We start from the raw sequence: 21,420 nt of genomic DNA on the forward strand, positions 1-21,420 counted from the left end.
GCCTACTGGTGGTGGTAATAGGAGGGGGGGTGGTGGAGCCGCTTGTGGACCAAAACGAGGCAGCTGAGCAGAGCCAGGAGCACGGCTAACAGCACGGCACACGAACGGCGCACGGCACGCCGCTGTCAATGTCGTTTAGGTTCCGCTTTCAATCAACCGTAACCACGGGTCCCCGCACTCCCCCCCCTCTTCCTGCAGGACACAAACTGCACGGTTCTTTGGGGGGGGGGGGGCAGGGTAGGCTTGTCATGTGCTTTTTTCGGCCTGCGCTTCGGTGTGGGTCAAACGGTGGTTAGATGGGGCTGTTGTCTCCAACGCCTGGGTGCCGTGCAAATCCCAACGGTGTCGCGGCATTACAATCGTCACGGGGATTAATGATCTGCGAGAGAAAGGGGTGCTTGTTCTTTTTTTTGTGTCTTCCATTACACTTTTCAGCACGTGTGTGTGTGTCTGTGTGTGTGTGTGGTTCGTAAAGATAGACAGCGGAGCTACGACGACAAGCAGTGCGTATGTAAATGCACACACGTCCGATTCAATATGGACGTCCGGTGAAAGCTTTAATGCAACTTGCACGCCTTCTGCCGGCTGTCGATCGTGTGCAAAAACGGGCACAACCCGTCGGTGTGTACCGAATTGGTGATCACACACCGCCGTACATTTCGCCATTGCAGTGCGTATCCTGACCTCGGTCAAGCCGCGTAAGTCGTTCGCGCCGACGAGCGACAGGGCAAATTATCGGCCCTGCTCGCTCTTCCACTTCACACATGCACACAAACAAACAAACACACACACGCACACACACAGAGTAAAGGGATGACCCGGGTGCAGCAGCTACAGGGCTCGATCAAAGGCGGCCGAAAGCAGCGGCACAAGAGGAATAAAAATAAGTCTCTGCAAGCGCGGCGATGGCCGTGCGACATGACCGTCTGCGGTGGGGCAGTAATGGAGGGTGGGGGGGGGAGCTAGCAAGACAGGTTCATCACCGCACACTGTTGCCGGCAACAGGTGGGCAACAGTCTGTGTGCAGCACACGATAGCCCTCGCTTTCGTGATGGCGGTGAATTGTCACCCAATGTAAATATGCACCGCTCAACGCACCTTTCTGGGGCCAGCGACCACGACGACGACGACGATGATGGTGGTGGTCGTCGATGAAGCACTAGCGACGAGTATGACCGAAGGATGTGACACGCGTGACCACACAAACAGTTGCACAAATACACACGCGCGCACACACGTGCTGTACCAACGATGACGGTGATGACGATGGTGGCGCGAACACGACGATAAAATCCAAATACGGTTACGGGGCTAAAAAAAAGGCTCTCGCGGCGGCGTGCGGATGATGAGGCTGCACCGCAATTTGGTGTAGCGGCCTTTTAAAGTGGTTGGCGTGTAAGTGTGTGTGTGTGGTAGTAAAACGAGGCAATGAAACAAACAACAGCCACAACGATGAAACTAAAAACAGTGCTAAACTGCGAACTGAACGGTGTGACACAGAAAACAGTAAAACGAACGAGTGACCGAATTAAAAAAAAAAACAAGCACACACACACAACAACAAAACGGGTAACCGAAACGTTTGCGTAGAGGCACGAATAATAAAACGAAAGTAGCGGCGGGGAGTTCGCCAATGCACGCCAAAAAGGTACGACGAGCGCTTGAAACAACACCGCCCGGGCCTACTAGCTGCTACGGTACACTACGGGAGAATAACTGGCGCGTCGATGGAGCCAGCGTTTTGCGGCCAGTTTGGCGAGACACGGCCGACGCGAAAGCGACCGAGAGAGAGAGAGAGATTCGCGAACGAGAGCGAGCGAAGCATTGCGTGCTCGAGAGAGAGCGCACAGCCTGTGTGTGTGAGAGTAGTTGTAAGCGGGAATGAAGCGGATGTAATGCCGGGTTCGGGTTACATTTCGAGTAGAAATTATCAGTAAAGTTGTCAGTGCATGATAGGATTGGTAATGATATTCCATGCTGTGTGTTCGCTCCGCGATCATCTTTTGGACTTGGACCGTACCCGCCGAAGATGCTGCAAAAGAGCGGAGAGCAAGCAGCGCAGAGCGAGCAGGACCGCACGAGAGAGCCCTAATGAGATGATCATGCTCCCGTGCTCTTGCGTTAGCGCGCTCTCACGCACACCTTGCCCGAGCGAGCGCCCTTACCGATCCCTTGGCTGCCCCGCATCCGCGCGTTGGCCTGAATTTAGCGAACGATCGCATCGTTGCATCGTGTGCGTGATTTGCCGTTTAATTATTCGGCGGTGCGGGGAGGGGTCCCACTTACCAGGCCAGGCCCCAGCCAGCCAACGTGAAGCTCACGCGACCGACCGATCGGATCGGTTGATCGATCGATGACTTGTTTGAACACACCAGAGAGTGTCGATCAAAGGGGGGAGAGGTACCGATGCGGTGGGGCTGTGGTATTATGTGCCTTTTTGCCTTTTAATCTAGGACGTTGGCGACGGGGAGACGATCTCGCGATTGTTGGGAGGGTGTCAATTATTCCATCACTTCGATGGTGCCGGTCGTGTGCACAGCTGACAGCGTCGTCAAGGTGACAACGATAGGGTAGAAGACGTCGAAAGTGCTGAAGAAGGCTGCGATTGATTCGTGTCGATCCATGTCGATTGGGATTAGGAGCTCCCCCACTACGAGCGTGTCCAAAAAAAACAGCCTTAGTGTTTGTGTGGTTGTGTGATGTGGACGTTTGATTAAGACGCCATCCTTCGAGAGGAAAGCGCGAGAATCCGTACACATGCATGCGATCGTCGATGGCGTCGGGTGAATTAGATTTTAATGAAGTAATTAATTCGTCATGGTTCGGCGTCCGGCCGGGACGGTAAAGGGCCGGACATGCCATTGGGGTTGTTGGTGGGGGAGGGCGCAGGAGTGGCAATAATAGACGACCGATTTTGCCGGGGCCGGGTCAGCTTCAGTGATGGTGGCCGGGTCCGAGGCCCGCGAGAGCAACACAGATCTAAAATTAAATCTGCCCACTAGCGCAGCTTTATGTGCACCCGTCGCCGCCACCACCATCACCACCACCACCACCGCCAATGGGTAATTCGTTTCCTTCATTCGCGGTATCGTGTCCTTCGCCATCATTCTGCTCCCTTCCCTCTACCGCTCGCTGAAAAAGCAATTGATCTCCGTTCCCCGCGGAAAATGCGATGCGAGGAGGAGGACTGCAGTGGATGAAAAAAGACGCAGAAAAAAACACACCGAAATTGATGTGTCAAAAACACACCGAAATGTGTTACTTTGAGAATTGGCATGATAAACACGTCTCGATCTCGGGCGCATCGTTTTGTGGCTGGCGGATGGGATGTGATTTGATGTGACGAAGCAAAGAAAGTGGAGGGGGAAGGCGGCAAGTGGTGTAGAATTATTTACACGATCTCGACGATCTCTTATTTAGCTGCCATATTTCGCGAAGGGCATTATTTACACATAATTTTAATTTAAATTTATATACGCCCCCGGGAAGTAAACAGGCGGCGGGTGCGCGGTCCGCTTCGGGGCTTTGCTTTGGGTAGGTGTTAAGCGCGCTGTCATAAGCCGGGGCCGGTGCGCAATGAATTAGATAAACTCGCACCGCGCCAGCCCTCTCGCAGCTGGAAATTGTAACAAAATGTTCATTATTTTACGATTGCTTTGCCTCGCGGTAAATAATGTGTGTCATTAGGCGGCTCAAGCCACTCGCCGTCATGTGTGTGGGTGTCAGAAGAATGTTTACAATATACACTGCGCGACACAGCCGTGTCACAGCCTCTGTAAACAAGAGGGGATGGCGGCCGCGAGCAAGAGAAAAGCAACGATAGTAGTTGCAGCACCCTTTCCCCCCTTGCTCTATCATTTGGCTGGTGGGTTTTCGTGGCGTGTAGTAAACCGCAGCCTCACCACACCGCCAGTCCACTGACCGGACCGAAAAACGAGTTTGGAAAGGCAAACGACGACGACGACGACGACGACAACGACGGTGGCCCAAAACGTCTCTCTTTACGTCGTCAAACAACGCTTGCCCGCAGTGTGGCGAGCTGAAGGGGTTGGCATCTCCGCCACTACCAACTGCTACCGGTGTTGGTGTCGTTTAAAAGAAAATTACCACACTAATTATATGCCTGCCCGCCCTGCTAAGAATGTACCGCACAGCCGGGTGCCGTCTCCCCTCCTGATAACGAGATAATTTTGTAACCATTTTCTCCATTTTCTGCTTGCCCGCTGTTGTTGTGCGCTATCTCCATAGCGAACCCGCCGACGGTTGTATGTTTATGTGTGCTCTCTAAATAGTATCTTCTCTCTCTCTCTTTTTCTCTTTTCCCTCTCTCCATCCACAGGTAAGACAGCACGACGACCCAGCCGGTGTTTGTTGACATAATTTGCGGAATGTACATAGGTCCGTGGACAATTAATTGGTTTCCGAGTCAATTGGGATGGGAAGGGGGGAGATGCTATCATGGAGACCCAACAGGAGGAAGAGGTGGTGATGAATGTAACTCACCCCCCCCCCACCCCTCCCAATGTATTACCGAGAATGGCACGGCTTTTGGTACGGAACATCGGCAGAAGATTCGCTTGGAGGTGCATTGTAATTGGAACACAAATTCGTAAGCTTATATAATTAGTTTCGTGCTGGTAGTTGATTTGAATGATATTCTTTTGAATTCACCCATAACAATTGGGATGAAAAGACTCCCCCCCCCTTCCCCACGAAAACATGCGCTATAAATTGAAGCTATTTTATTGGAAACCGTTGTCCAACCGTTGCTACTGCACATTGCATTCCGCAGGGAAGATTCCACCCACCCAGCCAGTAAGTGGTCGCACGGAATCGCAGATGCTTTGGTGGAGTGAATTATGGAATTAATTAAAACTTTTCATCCGTCCCGCAACCCTCGCCCAGGGTGAAAGTTTCCCCTCCTGCCGAACAGCTGCAGTCCTTCGGTCGGGCGGGGGAAGGATTTTCGGGGCCAAGAAGTAAGTTTACAAGCGTACGATCGGAGAACCACGAATTGATAGAAGCAGTTGTCCCTGTTGTTCGTGTTTGGTGCGGCGATTAGTTGCTTAAGTTTATTGCCGTGGTTGTGGGGTAAGGGGGGTATATCGGTTCGTTAATTGAACTTGTTGTTTTGCCACAAATTGTTGGCTCGGCTGGCAAGCGTTTTAGCACCGTGCGCGATTGTTTAATTGGAGCGGAAGTGGTGCTTACAATTGCTTTGCGCCGAAATAATTGCGTGATAGTGCGGAGGGGAAAATCGATGCAGAAAAACGCGAAGAAAACTCAACTTTTGCACAGACTAATTAAAGATTCTCGGCCATTCCGAAGCAATGTGAGGCATTGTTTGAGTGCAAAAATTCGCGTCGCAAATTCCCACTGTCAGATTGTTTGCACTACGCAAGCAAATCAGGATGGCAGAGGATTGTCCGCCTGTCCGAAGAATCATTGTAAATCGCGAACAACAACTCACAGTGGCCAAAAATGCTAATCACACGCGGAACGCGGTTGATGATTTGTTTGAGGTTATGACCGCGTCCTGTCCTGCTGCAGAGACAATAGCGCCGTCCTTCCCCTGCCAGGCGCGGTTAATTGGAAAAGCACGCGCACGCTGCGTTCGCGGAATGTTCGCGCGGTGTGTGTGTATTGTTGATTTATGGAAAGCGTCAAAAAACGACAAAACGACCCCCCAACACAGGCATTCTCGTTTCGGGGCAGTTTCGGGTCGAAGCTGAACGAGCACCAACCGCGGAAGTTGATATTTTATTCATGAATGCTCGTCGTCAACGAGCCAGCAGTGAAGTCGCTTCCGCGGAACGAGCGCGAAACAGGACAAATGAGCTCATCCCGTACTTCAGTATCAGCAACGGCAGCAGCTCTCGGGCTGGTGTGAGTGGTGCTATTTCCTGCCCATCCGGCGTACACAGCAGCGGAAGGCTCAACTATAATCGATACACGCAGGAGTCGCCCGGCGGACGGGTGGACAGGTTGGTGGTGTTCCCTCTTGTGCCGCTTTTATAATTGACGGATCACACGGTGGAAAACTGCTCGCAGCACCACTGGAAAGCACCTGTTTGATGAGACGCGATTCAGAGCGTCGAAACGGTTCGGTGTTTTGTTCGTCCCGGTGCCGTTGCGTGGCTCTCGCCTGCCCTGGAAGCCCTGTCAGGATGTTTGCCTTCCCATTTTTTGTGGCTATGGCACCGAATCTGTCAGCAGCAGCACCAACGAGCCCCAAAATGATGTCAGAATTGTTATTATTCCGGTGGCTTCTCTTCCGAGCGATGAGAGCTGAAGACGTGACGAACCGTTGCCCCGCGGGGAAGCTGGCGGAAGAGGAGGCGAGGAAGCAAAGTATCGCGCCAGCTCGGTATGCGCGCGAATGTGCATGTACTAAAATATTCAACGATTTAATTTTCCACTTGCTGGGTGCTGGGTCGCGGTAGAAAGGGAACACGCGGGATATAACACGACCGACGGGGGGATCCGACGACCTCGGCGCTCGGGACGCACACACAATCCTGATGCTGTGTGAGTGTATTAAGTGTGTGAGGTTCATGCGGCAAAAGTCTGCGTTAGCATGCGTGATTGGGCGAAGCACATGGGGAAAGGGGAACAGGCTTCCTGCGCGGCCCGGCATCGTCCGCAAGGCGAGAGTAAGGCGAGACCTCTGCGTGTCGTCTGCTCTGCCACTGAGCGACCCACGCACTGTGCGGGCGAGCGCACTGAGATTGAATATTGATAGCTCAATTATTGAGGTCGGTGTGCTCGGGGCCGGTGGTGCGGTGACAAAAGCCGTTTGCTGAGTGCCCTAGCCTAGGGTCTACGCAGCGGTGGCGCTGCGCTATCGACAGTGCGACAGTGCGGGCGCTAATAAGCGATGCTTTGCAGTGTGTGAACAGAGAGAAAGAGAGAGGCCGCAAAAAAAGGGCACGGTGCAGCCAGCAGCAGCGGAGCGACGGAGGACATTCGGTGCAGCAGAAGGAACATGAAGGGTACCTGGTTCAGTGTAAGGTGAGCTGGTTAGGATGATGGTTTTAATTTTAACGGTGACGCCATGAACCCTCGACGAGCGTTGAATTTTCGAGCCGCACTGAAACACACACACGCACACCACAAGTCCTGTGTAGGTTTGGATGTTGCCGAATAAAAAAGGTCCAACAATGCGAACCGAAGCTGCAACAGCGGGGTGTGTGTTAGTGTGTAACGCCGTAGATGGCGCAGCTGTATGTTATTTTTATCGTACAATTAAAAGACACCCACACATCCGCATCCGCGGCGATTTGCGCTTCCTTTCGGCTGTGTGTATGCGTTTTTGCTGTTGCCCACACTATCAAGGGAGTTGTGGCGACATAACAAAACAGGCACAAAGTGTCACTTGTTACAAAGGAGTTGCGGAGCTGAGCGTTTGTGTGTGTGTGGTTTGAAGCGTGAAAGATTCAAAGTAGCGCTAGAGTTGGGTCTGTTTTTGGGCCATGTTTAGATCATTCTCATGTACAACCATTTCACAACTAGTGTAAACAACATACAAAAACACACCAATTGACACTCCTGAGCTATTGTCGCAGTGTGTAGCGATCGATCGGCAATGTTTCGGGATGGGTTCGCTAAGCGTCTTTTGTCAGTTTTGGATTGTAGCGTCGCAGCACTCGATCGTGTCGCTCTTGAGATCGTCCCATCGCAGCAGGCTGCGTCACATCGGACAATGGTAACGCTTTGTTTTGCTTCTACGCTCGTTTGACGTTTCCATCTGTCAAAGTGGAGCCGCGGGTGTGTGTGTGTGTTAGTGGATTGGCGCTTGTTGTGGCCGGTGGTGCTTAGTAGCTTCGACCACTCAACGGATCAAATGTCAGCGAGTGGTGTGGCGAGCCACTGAACGAAATGTGAGCCACTGTGTTACGGAACCGGGGGAAACAGTGCAGCAGTTGTCTTGGTTGTGTCGTAGTGGTTAAAGAGCGCCGCTGGGCATCTTCCAGCATCACGGGGGCCGGTTGGTTTGTTGATATTGCTGTAGAACGTGGCCAACAAACGCGGGTGACGAGCTGTCGGATGGGCTTTTCGCTACCGAACGCAATCGAAAATTGAAAGCGACAACATCATTAGCCTTCTGGGCGCGTTCGCATTCGCCCTCTGTCCATTCTCGCACCTTGCCATTGTGTCAACCCAAAGGGCCCCGGCGGGGGTGGTGGTGATGGTGTAAAACGACACGGCTCAAACCTGCCCCGTTGCCGAGTGGGTGGAATTGTAAAGAAAGTGTCCCGCTTCTTCTCGCTTGCGGCAGTTTTCCATCGTGGATGCAATTTACACCTCCAAGACGTGTACTGCCTCTAAGTGAGGCTTTGAAAGATGATGGTAAAATGGTGTTTAAAGTTTGCCGCACAGACAAACAGGTGGCGTACCGGCTGGTGCTGCCGATGATGGTCGGGATGTGTATTTAAAATGCGGTGCACACGTGTATAGGCGAATGGAAAGGGAGTTTTGAAGAAAAGGCGGGTGAGAAAAGGCAAACAAAGCGAAGACAAGATCAGCCCGGACACGTGTCCAAATCTGCGCGTTTGCAAGAGCTTGCTTTCCCGACTACTGTGTGTGTGTGTGTTGGTTCGTTGGCAAAGGCAAGTGGTGCTGCTCCGTGGCGGCGGCGTTGGTGGTGTTGGTGAGCGAACGGGAAAATTTATTTATGTTTGACCAGCTACGGCGGTGGTGGAGGCGAATCGTCGTTAGCAGCAGCAGCGGTGGCGGCGGCGGCGGCGGCTACGGTATGGCCATGGCCGCGAGGAAGCTGAAACCGTGCTTCAGCCAGATATCGATAGCGATTGACAACGACAAATGGGCAGCATCGTCCACGGAACCGGACTGGCACGAGGAAATGCTCAAGTAGGTGTTTTGTGACTTTTTTGTCCAATTTTCTTGACCCTCCCTTCGCTCCCACCGCTCAGGTTGTTTACTTTCCCACTCCGGACTGGGAATGGGATGAGATGGAATGTTTCTTTTTTTTTCACGAGCCAATGGGAGACAAAATGGTGGCGAATGATGGAACGGTTTTTTCTTCATTCGGGGTCGTTTTGCTTCGGTCCATTTGAGCAGCAACGTGGCTGTGTGTGTGATGAGAACATGTGAGTGGATTGGCGGTTTTTTCTCATTCATCTTCTGTCGCTTCCTTTCCTTTGATGAGCAACGGTACAAGCGCGTTTGCCAAGTGAGACGGGTGGGACCGAGGGGCTGGTGGGTGGTGATAACCAAAAAGAAGACACAACTACGCTAGACATTTACCGATTGTCGGTCGGCTGGGCCAATTCTCGTGACCGGCGTGGGGATGGGCGAGGTGCGACGTGAGATGTAATTGACACCCTTTGACCGTTGGCCACGCGGCAGGGAGGACGGACGGAGAGGGAGGGTCGTGTCACGACCAAGACCGTATTGTGTCGTGCCGTGGCGGTACAGGTACAGATGCTGTGTTGGTGTTGATAATAGTGTACCAAACCGTGAGTCATTGCGGTACGGACGGGAGGATATTTTTAACTTTTGGCTTACTACTTCGGGCCGAACAGAAACAGAAGCTGGTACAAAAAAAAAACGGTAGCAACAATGAAAAACGGCGCACCAAACGGCCGTTAAGGCGTAGTGCCAAAGGGGCAACAACAGCAAAGCGAAAAAGGGAAAGAAAATAAGCACACAATCATACACACACACACACACGCTGCAAATCAAACAGATGTGACTGTGGCTCGGGCACGGGTGGAGTAAAACCTGTCCTTGTTCTTCTCCATCTTCCCCTTGTTTTTTTTTTGTAGGTGGGTGTGAGGGGTTTTTATTTGCGTTTCTGTTTCGATTTTTTTTCGGCGCAAAAGGAATGTGTTTGGTTTTTTTGTACTTCGTTTCGCTTTTCTAAACAAATGTGCCGCCCTGTGAGCGTGTGTCGTGATGTATGGACTGCCATGGGGAAGTTTCTTGTATTTTTTTTTTCGAAAGATTCGCCAGCGCAATGCAGAGTAATGCAGTGAATTAATAATCCCACCGTCGTATGTGTCGTTCGTTTGGTGTGTTTGGTTCGTTTTGGCGCTGGTTTTGGCCTTGCCTTGTAGCTAAATACGTTCGTGTTCGGTTTTGTTTTCCAAGCAATAGTTTCCTCTTTAATATATTGTCTTCCTCAGCAGCGTTCGCTTTGCATCCGAAGGTCAAACTTTGATAATCGTTTCCGGGGAAAGCTGCCCGGGTGATTGCGATAGCCCTCCTGGGAAATGACCGGCCCATCCGAATGCGTTTCATTGCTTTGACCTTCCAGAGAGCGATAACAAAAACACACACACACACACACACACACACACACACACACACACACACACCCACAACGGCAAGAAGATTCCCGAAGAGCAAGGAAATGTGCTTTGCTTCCTTTGGCCTGCCGGGCGCCCATTCTTCATGGTGCGATTGCGTGACGAAGATCGGTAACGCGCTCGCGCGCACCCATGTAGGTTCTGCGAGTGTGCCGGAGTGATAAGCGGGTGTCCGTTTTAGGGCGCGAGCGCGCTTCACGGCTACGGCTTAAATGCTCTCCGCTTTTTTCTCATTATCAGCTTGTTCCGATCGCTGGACGGGGCACAAGCTGGGTAGGGCCGATCGAAGGACAACGCCACAGGGCGGAAGGAGAGCTGAGCGCTTCGCCTTTTTCCCTTTTTATCGTCTTGTACCGTTGGCGCTGGGTAATTACTGTAATGAAAGTAGCAGATACACGCTATCGAGAAAACTCGTCACTCGTTCGCCCGATCAGGCGCTCGTACGTGTTTTCGGAAGCTTAATTTCGACCGCAAACCGGAAGCTCATGTGGAACGGACAGAAAAAGAAGGTTGGATTAAGATTAGTTGGTTTTATTCCATGCTCATGTCGTGGCTTCCCTCCGTTGAGCTTGCCTGTGTGTATGGGACATGACCTTCGTTCTTTTTTTTCTTCTTTTTTCCCCTATGGTTGGATTTCAGCGGATTGACCTACATTGGACAAAGCGCCACGACAAGTGCGCCCTTCATATCCATTCCAACCCCAATACTGGCCGCTCGATTTGCTCTTTGGCAGAAACTGGGTGGTATTTCGGCATATTGCAGCGTAGGCCATTGGTCCGGCTTCTGCATCAGCGTGGCACAGCTGCCGGGCGCCACGTTAATATCATGCACAGCGTTTTAAGCGCTTCCCAGTTTTTTGTACTTCGCTTTGGGAACAGGATATTGCTCTCCGAATCCTTTCGCAATGTCATCTTTTCAGTTCCGAGCGGGTGCGCTTGGAAGGATTCTACACTGTCGCAGCAACACACGCGGCGTATCGCCGGAGGTTCATTTCATAAGGGTTCAAAGCTCACACGGTGCACGGGATGTGTGGCCTACGCCTTCATGTGTGTATGGAGTGCACCATGTGGGTGGAAAATTCGGGCCAACAAGCGAACCGATAAGAGAACAACGGGTTTTCTACCGTAACCGTAACCAGAACTATGCCGACGGGTGCTGACCGTGGCATGGGATAAAGTTTTGCGATGCTCGCGTCTTGTGTGCGGTGTGCTGGTTATTTTAGCTATTTATTTTTTGCGCTAGGCAATTTTGATTCGTTTCTGAACGGCGTGTGGGCCTCGTGAATTGTGGGCAGCAAATGCACAAAACCGCACGAGGGAAAGTCATCGCTTCGAGGGATGGCAAATGGTATATCAGCCGCGTGTATAGTGTAGTGCTATAAAGAGCGTGTGAGTGTAGAAAAATATAACACTGCTCTGGAGTTTCGTCTAGAAAGACGTACCGTGTTCCGCACTGTACTCTCTCGTGGTGTGTTTTGTTCATGGCTGTTAGATTCAGTATATATTTTGTGTTTTTCTTAGCGAGGACAAAAAAACACACATACATACAGACACACACACATGCTGCATGCGGTACTGGTGAATCGTGAAAGGCTCCGCAGTAGATTAGGTTCATTTTTCATCTCCTTCCATGTGCCGGCGCACGAGACACAGACGTGGAGGCGCCTGGTTGCTCGTGAAAAATGGAGCCGCCTAGCCGGTGGTAAAGTAAAAATATGCCGGAACCGTTCCGGCGGTGGCATATGGTTGATTGCGATACATTCATGATAATTAACCAATTGATGGGTAACCGTGTCGCTGCCCAAGCCACCCCACTTCCCTCAGGATCGTCCCACAAAGGCAGCCGCACGTGTGCCGGGTCAGGTCGGATTTGGTTTTGGGCGGGGAGTTGATGGTAGATTAATTTTCTTTGCTCACTTGTGCGGTTGACAATCGGAAAAAGGGCAGCACCACGCGCTCGTGGTACTGCGGCCCGCGTTGTGTGCGGGCGTGGGAAGTCAAACAAAAAAGTTGCTAAAGAAAGTGTCACCAGTGGCTGGCGGGGTGAGGCTGGGGCGAAAAGTGGGTAATAAAACATTCAACATGACTGTCGGCTGTCCAATCGGGTGATTGAGGGCGCTCCTTCCGGGTCCGCGTACGGATACGGTGTGTGTGTGTGTGGAGCATTGTGGTTATGCGTCAATTTCCGCGCACTTTTCTCGCTTTCCTCTTCCCCTTTGATGGAACCGATCGTGGACGTGCGTGGACTGACACAGTTGTCTCGCAGCATTCGGCGCTGCCAAAACCGACAGCTAGCAGCTATAAACTACCCAAGATAAAAATGGCCTGCTAACGGGGGAAGGAGGTGGCTTTGATATCGAGTGTGGACCCCGTAGTGAATTGATTTGTAAGGGAAATATTTATCGAGACAGGTCTTTTTTATTTCGCGTCGGCGTTGCTGCCTGCTTTTGGCGTGCACGTTTTGCGCGTGGGACATTTAATCAGCCACGTTCCGGGCCGGAAGTGGCCACACCCACTCGGTGGAAATAATCTCTGCGAAAGGTCCGACTCCGAAAGGCAGCGTTACGCTGAGCGTCGGTTTCGCCCTTCATCGTGGAGACTCGCTTTTTTTGTTGTAAGACTGCTTGCAGCAAGAAGCAGCTGCGCAAAAGAAAACGTTCCGTCTTTTCATTTTATGTTAACTACACCCCGTTAACCCTGCACGCATCGGGAAGCGGACGCCATCGTTTACTGCTGGCCCGGGCTTTGAATACCAATGGCCCGCTTTTTTTCCCCGAAAGGACAATCAAGCTCTCGCGCGCAGATGGAAATCAGCTCACAAAGGATGGCGTGTGTTTTGCCTGCGCCTCGGCTGTGCTGTGTGTGTGTGTGTTGTTCTTGCCCCGCTCGTTGCCCGCGCTCCGTTTTGTTTGCTAGCTTTATGCATTTGATTTGTTTTGATTAGCCGGCGTGTTTTACTGTTCAGCAAGTTGGAAGAAATCGGTGCTGCAAAGTTTGGAGTTGTGTTGTTTCATAGTGGGTTGAAGCGAATATTTGCATAAACTCGGTCGTGCTCGCTGGCCGTATCGCGGGTGGGTGGGTGCTTGAAAAACTCGCAAAGACGCAAAGGAAAACGAGCGAACCGAGAGAAGAGCGTTGTCGGCGGCTGTGTCCCCTGCTTCGCTCCATCCCCCGACGGGTCGGTGAGCAAAGGCGTGTTTTTGTGTGTCTATTTTATGTGGCTTAAAAATGGGTTGGTTTTATTTCCACTTCTTGGAATGCGTCGTCTTGGAGGCACTCGGGGTGACATTTATTCGGTAATGGCTCACGGAAAACTCGCAAAGGGCGGCGGTCTCCAAAGTCACCACTGTTTGCTGCTGACCCCGATTTTTCGGCCGGCACGGCGGGCAGCGGGAGCTTGGGAAAATTTATGAAGCCATCACGATGCCTTCCCGCTCCCATCTGCCGGCCGTTGGGATTGAGGTTAAGTTAAGCCTCTTTCTTATCTGCTCTATCTTTTTGCCCCCCAAAGGGAAAGTTTCGGTAGGCACGAACAGTCAAACCCCGCCTCCTTCCCTACTTCTGGGCGGAAAATAGGGCAACCAGGGGTGGGTGGGCACAGGGTATGGGCAAGTTTTTATCCGATCAAGCATTAGCGAAATAGATTTTTGCTAGGGTAATTTGGATAAGACTAGGATTAGACTATTATATGTCCCGAGCTTTTTTTTGGTTGTTCCTTAGCCATGCCATAGTGGTGGAACAATGATTGATAGGTCTTTGTGTGCGCGCTAGAGCGAACAAAATGGAGCCGAAAGGAAGAAGAAGGACAACGATGGTGGGCAGTGGAAATATTCACATCCTGTGACATTTTCCATTCCAGCAGTGGGTAAACCGAGCGCGAGTTTACAAACGAAGTTAGTATTTATTCGCAATCTTCATCCTCCCTCCCTCTCGGGGGCAGGGGCGAAAACTTTTCTTCGACTTTACTAAGTGTTACGAGGGTTTCGCTTAAAGAACAGCATTATTCAATTTCGCAGAGTCTTTTTTTATTGTTGGGACCGACACGTGCCTTGCAAGCTGCTGAAAGGGCTGAAGTGGTTTTGTTGTTGCTGTTGCTGTGAAAATAGTAAGCAGAAATCGATGTTTTTTCTGGATAAAAAGGAATTCCGAATTCTGTCGAACGTCCTTGTGCCATCCAGCCGCCTTTTAAGTACACCCGTACGTGCACCAACTTTGTCTGTAGTCAGCAAGATTTGATGGTGTGTATTCGTCGTATAATACACAGGTAACATATTGAAGATTGTCATCGATCACACCACCCAGCACCCAGCAGCGCCGGAATAGAGTGTGAATTTTCAAAGCTGGTGTTGTTGAGATAAGTTTTTTTCCCAAACTCGCCGCGTCTGCTTGTAACGGCGGAGGCGGAGGCGCACCGACGAAGTGAACCAGCGGGGGAAACGTTCAAGGAACAAAGAAAAAGAAATACAGCATGCGAGAGTTTGCCTCCCTTTTCCACCGCACGCCAGTCTCCGTACGCATTCTTGCCGTGCCTGTGCTGTATTGTGTTTCCTGCCCGAATCCGGCCCGATGATGTAGGTTAAGTCTTGTCCCGGGCAGATCCCATCAAACCCCTAGCAAACGAAACACGACCCAGAATCGAAAGCGAGCGAAGCGGCGGAGCGACGAAACAACACACTCTGCTGCTAGATAAATGTGAAGAGTTTTTGATTCACTTGCGTTTTTGTTCTAAGGCTGGTGCCTCTCTGGGGTGCTCGTGATGATAGATTCTGTGTATGATTATTCCATCTCAAGCAAGGCAAGTTGTGGGCTGTGGTAGTGTTACGGGGAGGGCGTTCACTTTTCGCTGATGGTGTGCAAAAAGAGTGGGACGGGCAGAGCGATCGATACAAAACATCATTGCGGGTGGCTCCGCTTTCTTGTGTGCAGCTGAACGATTGCTCCTTCCTTCCGTTTTGTACGGGAATGCTTTGACGAGAGCTTTGCCGAAGCTGCCTTGCCACCTTGATGATGGAATTCTAGGCAAATGATCCGTTTAGAAGAGCGGGGGAAAGAGGGAAAACATACTTCTGTGAAGGTTACTTCCGAGCTCGTGAAATTCTCCCTACTCCTCTTTGCCATTGGTTGCTCTCGCTGCGGAACGATGCGTCCCCGGGGGATGAGTTTTGTGAGTTGAATTTTCGAAATTTGACAAGTGATAAGCCGTCAAAAGCGGAAGAGAGAGATAAAAGGAGAGAGAGAGCGGGTATACCGCCGTGTACCATACTGTGGGGCTTTCAGGCCAAAGGTTATACAGTGTAATGGATATTAAACTGGAATCCATCTGTTTCCATGAAAAGCGCCAGCGAGAGTCAAAGGGAAACCATTACAACGTATCGCCACATTGAGATCGTGATCTAGCGAAGAAAGCGGGCAAAATGGCGAAAAGGTTTGTTTGCATGGGCTGCGGAATGAATGGGCCCCGAGGAGAGAAAGAAAACATCCGTGTACTACACACGCCCATTCATCTGGTGGCCGGGCGTTATCTTCGGTGCAACTTCTTTTGTGCTTTTTGTGGGGGGGGGGAGGCAGAGGTTCCACAATCTACTACCCCCTGTGCAAAGTAAAGAGAGCGGGCAGATTATAAAGCAATTTACCATTTAGCAAGGGACCCGCCGGACGACCCACCCTTGCCACCAGTTGTTTGGGGTTTGTTTATTTTACGCCGAAAGACTGTCAAAATTAATGTAATTTGGACGGGCCCTCGTACAATGGAAGGTGGTCGCCCGGTGTCAGTGTCACTCGCACTTGCTACCGCTTGCAACCAAGGGAAAAGCAAGAAGCTTTCTCATTCTCCCTTTCTCTCGGTCTCAGCTAAATGGTTGTTTTGTCGTGTGCCTTTCATCTTCACGTGCCATTATCGGCACTTTCCGATCTTAAGACATTTTGCGCTTCCGGGCACCCGGGGGCGTTGAATGAGCGGTTGCAGAGAAAGATTTCCCTTCCTTCTACTTGTTATTTCCAGCTTTCATAAACACGCACAAACACACAGTATCACCTCGGCATGGATAGATCTTTAACTCGCTGGAAGAAGATCTATGATCTGGCCTCAATCCGCTCCTTCCGGGACCACGTGTCCGTCCCGTGCCCAGAAGAATTTCCACTGGAGAGCCGAAGTCAACCATCAGGCGGGTGGCCGGGCGACAGGCCGGGTAGATAGGTTTATGGTTTGTGTATAATTAATTATTAAAAGCAAACATATCTCCGGACCGATTCCGCCCAGTCCCATCTCCCGAACGGAGGGGGCGATGTTTGCTGAATGCCGAGGGCGTAGTGGGGAGTGTGAGAACGAGCGGAAGAAATTAGACGAATGGGCAGGTGTATGCGTGATGTTGCTTTGGCGTGCTGCCGTCACAACGCGTGTTTCGCACACCCACACGCCCGTTTCGCTCCCCGCCAAATCGAGCATCATTTTTTGTGTGTCGAGCCCGTCGGAGCAGTCGGTTTTTTTGATAAAATGTAGTTGTGTGTGTGTGTGGCCTTTCGCTTTTCTAGCTTGCCGTTGACACAAAAGGTTATCGGCAGCCGGTGTGCAAGATGAAGCAGTTTATGGCTTCGGAGAAACAGCATACGTTTACCTTTCCCTTAGCGAAAAACGACAGTATCACATGTGAGAGTTCGGCGTATCTTTGCAGCGTTGCTGATTTGTGTGACCGAGAGCGTAATGAAGTCAAATATTCAGTTGTAGTGAGCGGGGGAAGCAGGGGCAAAACGGGAAGCTATGGGGGCAATGGGGCGGAAAAAGTTTGAGAGAAAAAAACGAACACACACAGTATCTTTCTTGCTTGATCTCTTAACGAGCTTCAGCGAAGGCGTTGGACTTTGGTTCTGATGAAACTGGCAAAAGAAAATCATGGAAATTGGCATTCAACGGGTAAAGTAAAACTTTGACTTATACCTTTTTTGTGGGGGCGGGGAAGAGGAAAAGCGCAAACGGAACACATTTCCCAAATATCCCCTGGTGGCTCTTTTATTCGCAACCAGCAAAGTTTTTTTTATTCAATTTTTCTCCCAGTGCAGGAATGCTAAGAGCAAGAGAGAGAGCGAGAGAGAGAGAGAGAGAGAGAGAGAGAGAGAGAGAGAGAGAGAGAGAGCAAAAGGGAAGCAGCATAATATTTGCATGCTCGCGACAGCAAAACCATTCTTTCACGGCGGTTGTTTGGTTGATTTCACCGTTTGTCGATCGATTTGATGCAATAAGCGACGGTGGAGACATCTCGAAAGAAAATTATGTTCATGAGCGTTCGTTTGTGCAAGTGTGTATGTGTGTGTGTGTGTGTGCTGTGTGTTTACTCAGCATCCTTCAGGAGATGGAGGAGGACGGGCATAATAAAGTCAATTTCGTGGAAGCTTCCGATAAGAGCGAAATGCATTGTGGTGTAACTTTTCCTTCATAGTTAGTTGAAGATAGGGAATGGGGAGTTTCTTTCATGATTAGCCTAACGAATCGAACGAGCGCCACCTTCGATGATTCTTGCTGTGGAGCATAGTAATGCAGACGCGCACGGGGTAGGACACGGAGCAGAAGCAATTTGAACTGAACTGTCAAAAAGTGAATAAGTTCCTGTCGATTGCTCGATCTGCCAGAACAAAGGAAACTGTGTGTGCTCTCCTGTGTGAGCGGGCAATCAGTGGAAAAACGACCTGACAGTGTTGTTAGAACCAGTAAGGATGGAGGCGCATGGTAATTGACTCTCCTGGGGGTTTTTGCTGTGCCACGTGTGGGTGTGTATGTTTGTGTGCCGGTAGAACGAGCAGGACATTTCTTACAACACAAAAACCACCCTATTCCCTCGTGTGCAGCAAGCTATCTTCATTTATATAGCTCCGAGCTAATCTTAATGTTGCGTAGCGTGTAGCGCTCTCCGCACAAACGAAACGGTCGGCGGCACGCCTTGTACGTGGGAAAGCGGAGCAGCCTCTCCCTCTACTGTTACCGCGCTTTTTCAGGTGGCAGCAGCACAGCACCCACCGTTTGATTAGGCAAATGTTGGAAAGCAACGAGGGAGTCGCATTTATGTAATTTTTCTTCGCCGTTCGGTGGTAGAATGAAGCAATACGAAGGTACGCCGAACCGCCAAGCTAACCGAAAGTCTGAGGAGAGCTACGGGAACCGGCACCAGTTTTACGACCGGCCCAATCCACGGGAAAGCACGGAAGTTATGTTCCGTTTTGCCACCCACCGTACCCACCATCGTGTAATGTCGTGTGTAGTTACGCCGCTCGCACTGTGTGAGTGAGTGAGTGAGCGAGTGAAGAAGTGTGCTTGTGTGTGTCTGTGTGGATTAAAAGTCGTCGCCCTAGCGCATAATTGTAGACGAGGGAAATTCCTACATTTCATGGCTTTAATAATTTTCCTTCCCGTCCCGCTCAATTGCCTCCGCAAACCGACGAGTGCGTCGTGAGGAGCTGTGGGAAGCGTTCGATTGACTCGCCAGCAGATACACAACCACACACACACGCAGACATAGACACGATTGGACCAGACGATTACTGTGTAACGTTTGTGCTTTTCTGCTGGTTGTCCCTCTTCCCCTTGGTGTACCCCATGGTTTAGGTGCTTATAAAATGTATGACGACAGGCAACACTGCACACCGTTAGTGCACACCGACCACGACGACGACAACAGTGTTTTGCAGCGAAAGGCAGCCATATGAATTTAATGCGATTTCCAGATTATGGTTAGCCTCCAGTTCTCCCGCGAGTAGCGGCGGCGGCGACGAAGGGAGCCATTGCATGCATACCAACACCAACACCAGCGTCGACGTGCTTAGTTGAGTGGTGCGGTTGGCTAATATTCCATAGCAAATGTTGCCCCGTATGCCGCATGGACAGCAGACGGCGAACCCGAGACTGATTCGCTCCCTGCACGGTATTTATTGTGGGTGGGATTTGGAAGGGCAGGGATATTGTAACGCTACCGTTACCGGGCTAAGTTACGTGCATAATTATAAATCCCGACACATGCCAACACGCCAACTTCCGCGCTTTTCTTTTGCCAGGTGTGCAATCGAAACTGCAGCGGCTCGCATAAAAAGGAGGGAAATAAAATAAACAAATAAATAACACACTCTCAGGTGATGTGATTTGTGCTGCTCGCGGTAAATTGCTCAGGCAAACCTGACTGTACAATGCTCGCCGGGTTGGACACGCCAGAAAGGGATAATAGGGTGCTAGGCAGCCGTACCTGCGCGCACACTAGCGGCCCTTCGGTGGATTCGATTCGACACGCAATTTCCTCATTATTCGAGGCACAGGAAGAGGAAAGCAGGGAAGGGAAAAAGCTCTGAACTCGAGTGGATTTTTGGCGGCGGGTGGGAAAGTGACGCTAATTTAAAGTTCAATTTCCGCACGCTTCGGTGTTGTCTTCCGGGTGTGATGCATTTTCGGGGCGAGTCGATGCGTTTCGCATGCAGACACACAGCACGCCAGTGGATTGATTGAACGCTGCGTTGCGTTGGCAGTGACGCACAGAGTGTGACATTGATTTAGTACGCAATTCGGTGGAAAAACTTTCGGATCTACTTTTCGGTCGTCCGTCGGCCGTTTTGGGCAGCATTTGCCGAATCAGAAAATAAATTAATTCGAAACGAAGGGTTGTGGATTGTGTTTGTGTTGCTCAAAGTAATTAATAGATGTCTGTGTTCATCGGGGCTAAGAAAAAAGGGGCCGATCGAAAGGCAACGGCTTGATGGACAGGCGTAAATTTGCGTATCGATCAACTTTTAATGAAAATCGGCCACCTTCGCCTGGGCTGCGTGGCAGTCCCGGGCGGGTCCGTAGGTCAGCTTGGGTTTCCTTGGCTTTGTTTTTTTTTGTTTTGCTTGCTGCAGCTATTTTCAACTCAACCTAATGCGTTTGTGATGGGCTTTCGGTATCGTCTCTGTCCCGAAACCCGCTTTCTTCTCCCCGGGGCACTTCTGATTTCAGTGATTTTATTAATCCAGCGAATGAAATCGATATTCATTAATATGCAATAAAACAGGCTGACGCGCGGGTGCGGGGTCTCCGTAGCGTTTTCGATTTTTCCCTGCCCGGGAACCTGCCCTGTTTCCACCCCGCCGCAAACAGCACAGTTAATATTGACTGCACACCATTTCCAACCTTGGTACCGATTTGTGGCGCCTTTTGCTTCCTTGCGCACTTGGGCTCGTTTTTCGCCGCCTGCTACAGACCAGCACTCGGTGCTGGTGCTGGAGGGTGTGAGTGTTGTCGAACCGTCAATTTGCTGCAAACACATTTTCATTCGATCATCAGCAAGTCCATCAGCCCGCGTGGACGATGACGCGATGAAGGTGTGTTTAATCGGCCCCAGGAATGGTGCAAATTAGCTCACGCTCTTGTCTCTGGTGGGTATTAATTTTCCTTTGCCCAGCTAGGTGCAGCTCGATGGCTCGACGATGGGTCGACTCGAACGGCAAAGAAAGTGTAAGCAAAAACGGGGGGAACTGATCAGTTTGGTTTCCCGTTTGGCTGGAGCGTAGCAACGCACCCGGCAAGCGCCCCAGCAAGAAATCATATTGCCCGGGAGATTGCATCGCAAATTCATTTAAAAATATAATTACACCATAAGACTCGGGCAGGTCTGGTTCGGAACCGGCCGAACCCTCTCGTGCTTGCCAAACGAGCAAGCACGAACCTTCCAGCGCTCCTTGATGCAAATAATGTGCTGGCAAAAAATTGTTTACGGCGAAGGAAGGCTCGAAAGAGAGCGCTTGCAATTTATTAGTTGTGCATGTGTTGCTTTTTTTGCTTCTTCGAAAGATAGCAGACACGCTGACTCCACAGTACCGGGCTCCGTTCGATCAAACGACAGAACTTGCCCCGACTGGCAGGAGCTTTTTGTCGTTGCTGTGCTGTCCAATCCACTTCAGCCTAATGGAGTTGTTTATCAACGTGAGGAAATTTTGCTGGCCGCACACCGAGGGGCACGGGCAAGATTGAATTAGAGATTACGGAAGCGATCGGGGACAGGTTAATCGCAGTGTGTATGAAGGAGTGTGGAGCGCAAATTCTTATACATAATGGAACGGTTTTCATTCGCAACGCTTCG

General features: G+C 50.8%; 2 protein-coding genes across 14 annotated transcripts in view; one reads left to right on the forward strand and one right to left on the reverse strand.

Moving 5' to 3' along the window:
- The window catches only part of LOC120898387 (G protein-activated inward rectifier potassium channel 3-like), a 68,586-nt gene that overhangs the window by 21,112 nt on the left and 26,054 nt on the right, over positions 1-21,420 (forward strand). The window contains exon 1 of one of the 7 annotated variants that reach the window (XM_040304190.1): positions 6,783-7,011. The exons of 4 other annotated variants lie outside the window; for them this stretch is intronic. In XM_040304190.1, coding sequence (XP_040160124.1) covers positions 6,986-7,011 — 26 coding nt within the window. In that variant the 5' untranslated portion in view covers positions 6,783-6,985. Of the gene's footprint in view, positions 1-6,782; positions 7,012-7,453; positions 7,706-7,734; positions 8,872-21,420 lie in introns of those variants that run through there. 2 more of the 7 variants (XM_040304189.1, XM_040304188.1) reach the window with 2 other exon arrangements.
- LOC120898390 (serine/threonine-protein phosphatase 2B catalytic subunit 3-like) overlaps positions 1-21,420 on the reverse strand; it is a 53,641-nt gene that overhangs the window by 12,012 nt on the left and 20,209 nt on the right. The window contains exon 1 of one of the 7 annotated variants that reach the window (XM_040304195.1): positions 1,099-1,721. The exons of the other annotated variants lie outside the window; for them this stretch is intronic. The gene's annotated coding sequence lies outside the window, so the exon portion shown is untranslated. Of the gene's footprint in view, positions 1-1,098; positions 1,722-21,420 lie in introns of those variants that run through there. 7 annotated transcript variants of the gene reach the window in all.

This window comes from Anopheles arabiensis, chromosome 2 (genome assembly GCF_016920715.1).
Source record: "Anopheles arabiensis isolate DONGOLA chromosome 2, AaraD3, whole genome shotgun sequence".
NCBI classification, from domain to species: domain Eukaryota; kingdom Metazoa; phylum Arthropoda; class Insecta; order Diptera; family Culicidae; genus Anopheles; species Anopheles arabiensis.